The sequence below is a fragment of the Saccostrea echinata genome, unplaced genomic scaffold (assembly GCF_033153115.1).
Source record: "Saccostrea echinata isolate AGI-Se365-2 ecotype Australia unplaced genomic scaffold, CSIRO_AGI_Sech_v1 ptg000006l, whole genome shotgun sequence".
Lineage (NCBI taxonomy): Eukaryota > Metazoa > Mollusca > Bivalvia > Ostreida > Ostreidae > Saccostrea > Saccostrea echinata.
In genome coordinates, this window is record NW_026889755.1 from 14,788,830 (window position 1) to 14,801,162 (window position 12,333).

A 12,333-nucleotide genomic window follows, 5' to 3' on the forward strand; every position below is an offset into this window, starting at 1 on the left:
ATTATCTTTAATAAAACAAATATAAGCAAGAATGAAATTCTTAACGTCAGCAAGTCTCACATAATGAACGAAAATTAATTTGTCATGTATATAAAATAATTTATGTTAAAAGATGTGTGTCTGCTTTTAGAGGAGAAAATTAATGAAGGGTTATTTTTCAGGGCAAAGAAAGTCTGCACCATCACCTTCTAACAGAATTGTTATAAACAGTCTAGATACTGGCGAGGAATATGAAGTAAGAGTTGATCATTGGTTCTTTGAGTTATACATTGTTTCTTAGATTCTTTGAAAACTTTGTGTGTGCATTGGGTTGATCTTGAAAATTTGAAAGAAAAAAAAAACATTGAATATGTATCCCATGTTTGGGAAGAAGTTGATAATCTTCATTTACAAAAGAAGAACATAACTATCATTATTATTAAAGATTGAACCTTTTTGACTATTTTATGTTTTTAACCATTTAGTTAATCAAAAGGAATGGAGTAAATACATTAATACACTGTAATAGCTACCCATAATCATATACTGTATGTGATCCATGGATTAATAAACTTTCTGGATGTTAGTTTATCTGGATGATAGTTTATCCATTGTCTCTCTGGACTTTATAGCTGATTGTGGAGAGTGTGGAGGACCCCAGTAGAATTGTTGTCCAGATCTTGAATTCTGAGGACCTGCAGAAATTGGCAGAGCTGAATGCTGAAATGAAAAAGGTATACTCCCCACCTTCCCCATTAAAAAAACAACTTGAAAATATTTGATGATCTATGAATTTTTACCTCTTCTGAGCTTAAGGCTTAAAGGGCTAATGTTATGGCCATTTGTGTGGCATGCATAAACTTTTTAGAATATGGGCCATAACTCAAGAACCCCTTGGCCAATTATAGTCAAATTTTTCATAGGGTATCTTTTGCCCAAGGGCTCCTGTTTATACTAAAACTAGGGTTGTGACCTTTAAACAAGGGGAGATAATTAGAAAAAAAACCCCAAAAGTATTGGTTGCTAAAAAATCTTCTTCTCAATAACCACTGGGCAGATTTATCACCAAACTTGCACAAAAGGTTGAGGATATGTTGTAGATTGAAATTTGCACGGGGATTCACCCTTGGGCAAAGGACGTGGTCTCAAGGTCACTTCAAAGTTGACCAAAAATTATATTTTATTAAAATGTTGATCCTTTGCTTACTATAAGGACTAGGATCATCAAATCTTGTCAGTTGATGCATCTAAGGACCTCATATCGTTGACTCAAAATTAGGTCATGGTGACCTACTTTTTAAATTTTGCGTCCATTCATTTTCAAAATGATTTAGTGGCATATTTTGAACAATTTAAGGCCTATGATCATCAAACTTTGTCAGTTGATGTATCTTGGGTCCTCATAGTATGTTGACTAAAAAGTAGGTCACCTTGACCTGCTCTTTGAATTTTATGGCTAATCTTTTTTTAAAACAATTAAAGTCATTAATTTGAAAACTGAGAGGTTCTTGTAAGATGATGCATCTTGGGGCCATAAAACATATTTATTAAAAAGTAGGTCACAGTGACCTACTTTTTGTACTTTGCAGGCATTCAATTTCAAAGCATTTTAGAAGCATATTTTGGACATTTTAAGGCCTATGATCATAAAACTTTGTTAGTTGAAGCTTCTTGGGTCTTCGAAAAACATCATCTGAAAAGTAGGTCAACGTGACCTACTTTTCAATTTATATGACTATAATTAAATATTTCTTTTACTAATTGAGGTCAACTGAAAAGTAGGTCACAGTGACCTACCTTTGAAAATTTTTGGTTTTGATTAAATATTTCGGGTACTACAGTAAAAACTGTCTAATCCGACACCTGTGCAATCCGTCACACTGTGAATTCCGATGTTAAATTTCGTTCCCATTTTTCTATTTTCCCTATTTTTTGCACTGTGCAATCCGACATCCTGTCTATTCTGACGCAGAATTTGTCTCCCAGTGCATGTCGGATTAGACAGGTTTCACTGTAATTGGCTTAATAGAATCATCAAACTTTGTCAGTTGATGCATCTTGGGTCCTCAAAGTATGTCTTCTGAAAAGAAGGTCACTGTGACCTACTTTTGAAATTTTATGGATATGATTTTAAAAATATTTTAGGTATTAATTGGTTAGAATCATCAAACTTAGTTGATGCATCTTGGGTCCTTAGAGAATGACAAGTGATAAGTAGGTCACTGTGACCTACTCTCGGGTACTAATTGGCTTAGAATCATCTTGGGTTCTCTAGAGTGTTTCATCTAAAATGTAGGTCATGATGACCTACCTTTGGAATTTCAAGGCTTTATCTAAATATACAGGATATTTATAGACTTCAAATAGAAGTGATAGGTTGTACAGTTTATCAGAAGAGCGATTTAAGGCCCTTGGGCCTCTTGTTGGTGTAGGTAGTTTTTATTGATATTTCTTCAATATGAAGATTGATTCTAAGGAAAAGATATACCGGTATAAATATTTAAGGGATGTTCTTTAAAGTTTTTGGGTGAGATAATAGTGTGTAAATAACACAGATTTGTCACAGGCATATTTCAGGAAGTGTGCAAGAGCTTTATGAAAAATATACCTACATGTAAGTCTGTGAGATTTACACACTAATAATTTAGGCAAAACTTGAAAACATTCCTTATATTCAAATTTTAATGTTTGAAAGCAGCAAATGTACACTCATTGTATGAATTTCTCGCTGCCCTCTATTGTTATATCTATTAATGTCTCTGTAGCCTCATTGTGACATCACTCTAGCTCAAGTTTTTCCATGCATTTTATTATTGGTGAATAATTGATATAGTGAATTCTTTCTAACGCAGCCTTCAAATTCCTTCTGTATAACTCCAGTTCAATCCGATATGTGCGAGTGGATGTGTGAATGTTTGTGTGTGTAAAAAATCCTTTGTATACTGCCTTGTAGATATTTATATGTAACTATATATTGACATGTATACAATGGATAATGTAAATAAAAAGAAAATTTAAAAAAAAAAGTTTTTCCATGTATATTTCTAGGCATGAGTATACACAAACATGCCATTCAAAGCAAATTTCGTTGTTGGTTTCGTAAAAAACAGCAAATGTAAATATTAAGTTATGGTAGCATGTCATTTAAAGGAAAACTACATATTATGCCTTCAGGTGCTTGACAAGGACAATCGTACTGTATCTGACCCTGCAGTGGGGGAGTTCTATGCTGGTCAGTTTACAGACGGAAGCTGGTACCGCTGTCGAGTGGACACCCATGATCCTGACCATCAAGTCACTGTGACTTATGTAGACTATGGCAACAGGGAGACAATAACGTACAACAAACTGAGGAATCTTCAGCCACAGTGGTGTACACTGCCCGGACAGGTGAGCATTATGTCCTAATATTTTTCTGCTCAGGCCAGGTGAGCATAATGGGTCAATATCTGTCTGCTCAGGCCAGGTGAGCATAGTGGGTCAATATCTGTCTGCTCAGGCCAGATAATCATAATGGGTCAATATCTGTCTGTACATTTCAAATTTCTGATGGGGTAGAAATTTTCATTTTTAAAATGGGGTAAAATTTGTTGACTGTAAATCCTTAGGCAATGAGGTTAGCTTGCAATTATTGTTTCATTCTTGTGTTATATATACCGTGTATATACCTTAAATTTGAATGATCTACAAAGAGTATTTTAAGGTTGTGAGTAGGTTTACTTGTCAAACCAGAAACAAATGCTTACTTATAATTTCATGAGTAAACTTTGTGAAAAAAACTTGCCTGTAAAGTTTTGTAAGCATTACATTGTCATGGAGCTAGAATATGTATTAATAAAATTCATATACTTCAGGCAATAGTGTGCACTTTGGATGGAGTAGTTCCTCATATGGACTCCAAATTTTGGAGCCAGCAGGCAGTAGACAAAACTAAAGAACTGCTGCCACCCACCATGGAATGTGGGAGGATGTACAAGGTGACCTGTACTGGAAAAGATGAAGATCTGATCTTGATTAAAGTGCTGGATGCCAATGGTAAGATAAAGTTTTGGTCCATACCTGGGCTGCATTGAAGATTATAATAGCTAACCTAGCTGCTATGTAGACTTGAATAAATGGCCTCTGTGGCATTGACTTAATTGATACTTAACTTCTTTCTTTGTAAAATAATAGGTGTTTATCATAATATGAATATTTTATGTAGGCTTGTAGAGTGTTTTTAGCTCACCTGAGCCGAAGGCTCAAGTGAGCTTTTCTGATCACATTTTGTCTGTAGTCCGTCTGTCCGTCTGTCTGTCTGTCAGTCCGTCCGTCTGTAAACTTTTCACATTTTCGACTTCTTCTCAAAAACCACTGGGCCAATTTCAACCAAACTTGCCACAAAGTATCCTTGGGTGAAGGGGATTCAAGTTTGTTCAAATGAAGGGCCACGCCCTCTTTCAAGGGGAGATAATAAAGAATTAGTGAAAAATTAAGTGCATCTTTTAAAAATCTTCTTCTCAAGAACCACAAAGCCAGGGAAGATGAAACTCATGTGGAAGCATCCTCAGGTAGTGTAGATTCAAGTTTGTTCAAATCATGACCCCCGGGGGTAGGGCGGGGCTACAGTGGAGGATCGAAGTTTTACATAGAAATATATAGGAAAAACCTTTAAAAATCTTCTTCTCAATAACAGCAAAGCCATGATGAGTCATATTTATATGGAAGCATCCTCAGGTAGTGTAGATTCAAGTTTGTTTAAATCATGACCCCCGGGGGTAGGGCGGGGCCACAATGGAGGATCAAAGTTTTACATAGAAATATATAGAAAAAATCTTTAAAAATCTTCTTCTCAAAAACAGCAAAGCCCTGATTGATCATATTTATGTGGAAGTATCCTCAGGTAGTGTAGATTCAAGTTTGTTCAAATCATGACTCCCTGGGGTAGGGTGGGGCCACAATGGAGGATAAAAGTCTGAAATAGAAATATATAGGAAGATATCTTCTGATGAAGAACTGCAAAGCCATGATTTGTCATTTTGATATGGAAGCATCCTCAGGTAGTGTAGATTCAAGTTTGTTAAAATGATGACCCCAGGGGATAGGGATGGGCCATAATGGGGGATCGAAAATTTTACATAGGAACATATAGGAAAATTTCTTCTTCTCAAGAAATGAAAATCATGTTTAGTCATTTTGATATGGAAGCATCCTCAGGTAGTGGAAATTCAATTTTGTTCAAATGATGATCCCCGAGGGTAGGGTGGGTCCCAATAGGGGGATCGAAAGTTTTACATAAGAACATATAGAAAAAAATTTCTTCTCAAGAACAGAAAAGCTATGTTAAGTCATATTGATATGGAAGCATCCTCAGGAAGTGTAGATTCAAGTTTGTTCAAATGATGACCCCTGGGATAGGGAGGAGCCACAATGGGTGATCAAATTTTACAAAAGAATATATGGGAATTTTTTTTAAAAATCCTTTCAAGTACAACAAAGCCATTTGTTATATTGACATGAAAGCATCATCAGGTAGTTTAAAATTCAAGCCCCCCCCCCCCCCCCCCACCCCCACCCCCGTAATCTTTTCAATACTGAACTGATTTGTGCTTTTGCCTTGCCAATGTGCTCAGGTGAGCGATGTGGCCCATGGGCTTCTTGTTTAGCTCACCTGAGCTGAAGGCTCAAGTGAGCTTTTCTGATCAAAATTTGTCCGTTGTCTGTCGTTGTCATTAACTTTTCACAATTTCATCTTCTTCTCACGAACCACTGGGCCAATTTCAACCAAACTTGGCACAGAGTATCCTTGGGTGAAGGGGATTCAAGTTTGTTCAAATGAAGGGCATGCCCTCTTCCAAGGGGGGATTATTACAAAATAGTGAAAAATTAATGGCATCTTTTAAAAATCTTCTTCTCAAGAACTAATGGGCCAGGAAAGATGAAACTCGTGTGGAATCATCATCTGGTAGATTAGATTCAAATTTGTTCAAATCATGACCCCTGGGGGTAGGGTGGGGCCACAATGGATGATAAAAGTTTTACTTAGGAATATATAGGAAAAATATTTAAAAATCTTCTTCTCAAGAAAAGCAAAGCCATGATTGGTCATATTTATATGGAAGTATCCTCAGGTGGTTTAGATTCAAGTTTGTTCAATTCATGACCCCCGGGGCTAGGGTGGGGCCACAATGGGCGATCAAAGTTTTACATAGGAATGTATAGAAAAAATCTTCAAAAATCTTTTTAAGAACAGCGAAGCCATGATTGGTCATATTTATATGGAAGCAATCTTAGGTGGTGTACATTCAAGTTTGTTCAAATCATGACCCCCAGGGGTAGGATGGGGCCACAATGGAAGATCAAAGTTTTACATAGGAGTATATAGGAAAAATCTTCAAAAATCTTCTTCTCAAGAACAACAAAGCCATGATTGGTCATATTTATATGGAAGCATTCTCAGGTAGTGTAGATTCAAGTTTGTTCAAATCATGACCCCCAGGGGTAGGGAGGGGCCACAATGAAAGTTCAAACCTGTAGACAAAAGCCACAGTTAGTCAAAGAAATATGTAAGCATCCTTAGTGTAAATTCAATTTTTTCAAATCAGGACACCCCCCCCCCCCCCTCCCATTTTTGGGTTAGGTAGGGACCACTTAAATGCATTTAGGATTTTTAATACTGAACTGATTTTTGCTTTTTTTCCTAGCCACAGTTCTCAGGTGAGCGATGTGGCCCATGGGCCTCTTGTTTTTTATTGCTTTTCAGTTTTTCTTATAGATAAGAAAGAGAATCATTTGTGTCAAGTATATGAAAAGCAGTGGGGCTTTTTTCTGCATCTCTGTGTGTTTTCAGAGAAATGCATTTAGATATTGATTTTTGTTCACAGGACAAGATGTCAGCGAGACCCTTATAGACTCCGGCCTAGCATCCAAAAAAAGCCAGAACAAACAGTCTTCAGGGCCACAGTTGTATGTATATAAAGACTGACCTTAAAGTTTAAAACATAAAGATGATTTAAATGATCAAGGAAACTGCATTTCATACTACCACATTACATGTGCATTTTTTTTTCATATGAAATAAAGGAGAATTTGTTGAAATTAAACTGACTGAAAGATGAGGAAGTTTGGATTTTGATTATAGGAATTTTAATTTGTCCGTTTCTTCCACAGTATATGTATTGATGCCAAAGAAATAGAAGATAAAATGGAAGACTGGATCAGTGGCCAGAAATACGATGTGTTAATAGCTGAGAGGGACAGCCCACTAGACTTTTACGTCCAAAAAGTAGAGGATCTTGAAAAATCCATGACTCCATACTGCGCCAAAGTCAATGAGGAATGTATGGCTATACAGACAGATCACTATCAGTGAGTATGCTGTACATGTTCAGTTGTACTACATAATCAGGTGGGGGTTTTTATGAACCTGTCATAGTTATGAACTCCTTTTTATATCAGACTAGTATAAAATTCTAAGAAAGGGGTTGGAGGGGGAGGGGTTTAGAAGGTTCAATGGAGCAGAGGTGAATGATGAATTGTAATATTGTAACAGTTGACCTTTATTTTAATTGCAGCCCTAAAGGAGTTGGGGAGCTGGTGTATGGCCTATATGACAGCAATTGGTACCGAGCTGAAGTCCTCAGCCTGTCCAACCAGCAGGCAAAGATTTATTTCATTGATTTTGGAAACACTGAACTGGTTCCTTTCAGTGATCTCAAGCAGGCCACCAGTCTCTGCAAGGAGAGGCCACCTTTCTGTGTTCACTGCCAACTGGTAGAGATGGACCCAGAAGGAGCAGCAAGAGCGAACGAGTTATTTAATGAACTTACACACAAAAATGATCCCAAAGTGCTCACTATGATTTACAAGGGCAGAAGAAGAGATAAAGCAATTGTGGATTTCTTAACTGATCAGGAGGAACTTGTGTCTGTGGCAATTTCAAGGTTTTTAGCACAGGCTATGGTATCTGCTCCTGTAATGGCAGAAGATATAAAGTCTTCAACCTTGCCAGGAGATGGGACTCCAGTTACCTGTGTCATAATGTACATCACATCTCTCTTTTCATTTTATGTCCAGTCTGCCAGCAACAACATTGAAAGAATTATGAGTGAAATAGCAGAGATCTGCTCCAGGAATTCTGTGCCATATACACCAAAGGTTGGAGAAATGGTATTTGGGAAGTTCTCTGACGATGGGCGCTGGTACAGGGCTAAAGTGTTGGGAATATCTGGTGATGAGGTTGTTTTATTGTATACAGATTTTGGCAATGTGGAAACAGTGACCAAAAATGCCGTGAGAAGATTTCATCCAGCCTTGGTCAATTACCCACACCAAAGCATTCATTGCAAGTTAGCATCAGTGACCAAGTCAATGGAAACTCCAGAAGTGCTTCAGACATTTGGTAGCTTGTACAACTGTAAAGTACATGTGAAACTGAGAGGTCCAAGTAAAGTGGACCCATTAGAAGTAGATATTCTGCTGGAGGATGGTAGTAATGTTAACGAAACAATTGTAAATATGTTTTCCTCACAAGCAAGCCCAGCAGTGACCAGTTCTAGTCCTAAAGCAAAAGAGACAGTATTGTACACCAAGATCCACTTCGAGGAGGCTCCTATTCCTGTGGATGGAACCCAGGTCGAATGTACAATGACAGAATTTAATAGTTTTGATTCATTTTATTTACAAATCAATGAAGTCCAGGCACTTGAAAACTTGATGACAGAACTGCAAAATTTGAGTAAAGAACCAACACCATATCAACCTGAAGTTGGTGAAGATGTTTGTGCATTGTTTTCTGTAGACAGTAAATGGTACAGAGCACGAGTAGTAGAGAAGATGGAACAGGATTCCTACATTGTATTATTTGTAGACTATGGAAATAAGGAACAAGTCACATCCAATGAAGTCCGGAAATTAAAATCGGAATACGTACAGCTGCCATGCCTAGCAGTTCACTGCAGACTAGCAGTCCGGACACCTCTGTCAGATGACCTTAAATCAAAGTTTGCTGAACTTACAGTGTCCAAAATTCTTTACTTTCAAGCCTTGTCTGAAAACAATAAACTGTATGACATAAAATTGTACACCCAAGATGGCTTCTGTGTAAATGACGTCCTTGTAGGTAATTCTTCAAGCAGAAAGTCGGCAGTGGTAGAGGCTCCCCAAAGCAGACCAAGAATTCCTGAATTTGACATGCCAGTGGATGGAGGAAAACTCCCTTTTCTTGTCACACATGTTAACAGTGTCAATTCCTTCTATGCCCATTACTATACAGAAGAGAGTTGTGAAAAATTCAACAGTTTACTCCAAAAAATTGACACCTACTGTGTAGGCATCACAGAGCCTTATCTTCCTGCAGTAGGAGAGCAGGTATGCTGCCAGTTTTTTGAGACTGGTCAGTGGTTAAGAGCTGAAGTACTACACATTGAAAACTCCTCCTATAATGTGCAGTTTGTCGACTATGGAAATGTCCACACTGTTCAAAAGGATCAGATCCGCAAGGCCGATGACTCTTTTCTATACTTGCCAAAACAAGCCATTCACTGTAAATTGACAAGCATCGATAACCAGAGCTCTCCATTGATTCTAGAAAAATTTGATGCGGCTGTAAAAAATACACTGAGTTACATCAAGGCTCTTGGAAAGGAGAGAAGTGTTTATGAGGTACATATTACTACTGATCAAGAGGACGTTGTAGAACAGCTGAAAAAGTTATCGACCTCATTCTTTCCTCGCATCTTGCCAGTTGGTAGCACAAAAGAACCCTGTATCTTTCAGGAAGTGGACAGTCTCCACTCTTTTTACTTGTTATTAGTAGGTCAATCTTACAGGGAAGAGTTATCTGTTCTTGAAGAAAAATTGAAAAACTTTGTCGAGAAATCTTCCTCACCCTATCAGCCTGTAAAAGATGAAATTGTTCTAGCCAAATTTTCAGAAGATGGAAAATGGTACAGAGCCAAAGTTTTGGAGGTCTTAGGTGAATCCGCCTTCAAAGTGTACTTCATTGATTATGGAAATGTGGATTTGAACACCCCTGTGGACATTAGACAAATTGACCCGTCCCTCTTGTCTGTGCCAAATTTTACTATTCATTGTAGGCTTGCGGACATTGGAGAAAAGGAATCTGAGCAGGCATTGCATCAGTTTATTAACCTTGTCGCAAACAACCTCCTGCATTTACAGGTTGTCAGGGTAGAAGTTGAGCTTCATGAGATAATCCTCTTCACTGACGGAGGTGAAAATGTCAATGAGCATGTGCGTCAGTCGATAGCCCTGTCTAAGCTCTCTGCTGGGTCACCACAAGCTTCCAAAGGAGCTACAGCAGCTGGGAATTCCCCTGGAATAGCAGCATCGGGAGGTCCTTCAGGGGATGGAAACAGAGGGGGTTCCCCAGGGGCAGGGAAAAGTGTGAACATTCGCTTCAGTGACATGTCCAAGGTTGAACCTCAGAGTGAAGAATTCCAGGTGATCATTACCTCCATTGATTCTCCTGAAGAATTCTTCTGTCAAATTGCTGATGAAGAAGGTTGGTATACAATGTCTCTCTTCTTATCATACAGTACATCAATTAATACAGTAAGAATGTGTTGTTTATTAAATGTATAACAGTGCAGAAAAGTTTGTTTGATTTATCTGTCATAAATTTCTATGAACCATGTGCATTTGTTAATTGACATGAGAGTCTGACTTAACTGACACACCTGTAATATCTTGACTTTTAGCTGTGGGTAAACTGGCGACCATGATGCAGGCTGTGATGATATATTGTGAGACAGAGCCTCATGATCCAAACCATAAGTACATCGTGGGGGACATGTGCTGTGCTTTCTACAGCCTATGTGAATGTAAGTGCTAAATAATGTTGTATACATAGAAATCACATTATACTTGTAATTAACTGTAAAATGTGTTTAAAAAACTTTTTCCAATGCTTTTAGATGCAGTGTCTGATATAATGTGATTTGCTTTTGAATGAACTTGCATCTTGAAAGATTAAGTGTATGTCCTATAGTACACATTCTCAGGAAGAGAATATTCAACTGCACAAAAAAGATTGAAGGGAGGGATGTGTTACATTCATAAAATAAAGATTTCTCATTTTGTTTACAGCTGATGGGGGATGGTATAGGAGTGTTATAACGGAAACGTTTCCTAATGGAACCTACAGCCTACAATATGTGGACTTTGGAAATAGAGCCATACTACCTGCCAACCAGCTACGTCCAATGAAACCAGACTTCATGGAACCTCCCATTCTGGCTTTTAAATGCTCACTACATGGTAAATTTAACATAGGTTCTACGTATACTCAAAACCATGTAAAAATTTCAAAGGCTTAAGATAGGTTGCGGGTTTGCTTTTGTCATCAATTTTGGTACACAATTTCAACGATTCGAGTGGTTGTTTTGTGCACTTTTGATTATGACGTCAGTTACGTCACAAAGGCGATGTTGCGTTGTTTCCCGTATAATTCTCTGTAAATAACTTCATAAATAGTCTACAGGTACGAATCAAGTAGATTAATTCAACGCGCATGCTATTGTACATAAACCTCTTACATGTATGAACCAAGATTGGGTATTATTAAATGACAGTCTAAATTCTGATGTGATTATGTGTTATGTCTTAGAAAAAACTAATACGATACCAAATGAAAGGAATAATTTATATTGTAAGTGTTACTAAACTGCTAAAAGTCAATCAAAATGAGTCAGCGTAAAAGTTATGGTATGCAAAAAGAAAATTATCGTAAATTTCTTAGCCAAAAACTTGAAGGGTTGTATGTGCGCACCCAGGGCAAAACTTTTTCAGGATGAAATCAATCCTCAACACTAAAAACGGATGAAATTTAATTACAGTACATGTATTTTCCTGTTATTTATTATTATTATTTCAATCATCATAATTATCATTTGTTTATTTTGTAATTGAATCTCGTGTAGTCACTAGGTATATACAGGCTAACAAATTGTGAAATGCATTTAAAAAATAAATTTAAACAAACACCCCTACTATCAGACCTATATGACACTGTAAACAAGTATCAAGTACATTTTTTATCTATATAAGAAAAGCTCTCTGTGTATAAGCTAAATGCAAGTGTTTTACATTTTGAGTATCGAAATTAAGAAATATTCGAGAGTTAGGGCTATATACCAGCTTGCGACCAATATAGAAAGAACATTGCCGGTAATCCCCCACCCCATTTTTCTCAGTATTGGGATGTTTTTGAATGAAGTGATCAAATTCGTTGTTATGTCTGAAATCTTACTGAACATGAATTCACATCCTAAAAATAAAATGAACTAAAATTTTATCACTCGCCATGTGTTGTCACTGCATGTTTATTGTAATACGAGAGAAATGATTAATATA

At 37.3% G+C, this 12,333-nt stretch overlaps 1 protein-coding gene across 1 annotated transcript in view; it reads left to right on the forward strand.

The window, feature by feature from the left end:
• LOC133180425 (tudor domain-containing 6-like) overlaps positions 1-12,333 on the forward strand; it is a 30,830-nt gene that overhangs the window by 12,576 nt on the left and 5,921 nt on the right. The window contains exons 15-23 of the mRNA XM_061314955.1: positions 162-235; positions 612-713; positions 3,154-3,369; positions 3,834-4,014; positions 6,843-6,924; positions 7,129-7,326; positions 7,533-10,483; positions 10,680-10,802; positions 11,068-11,238. Coding sequence (XP_061170939.1) covers positions 162-235; positions 612-713; positions 3,154-3,369; positions 3,834-4,014; positions 6,843-6,924; positions 7,129-7,326; positions 7,533-10,483; positions 10,680-10,802; positions 11,068-11,238 — 4,098 coding nt within the window. The remainder of the gene's footprint in view (positions 1-161; positions 236-611; positions 714-3,153; positions 3,370-3,833; positions 4,015-6,842; positions 6,925-7,128; positions 7,327-7,532; positions 10,484-10,679; positions 10,803-11,067; positions 11,239-12,333) is intronic.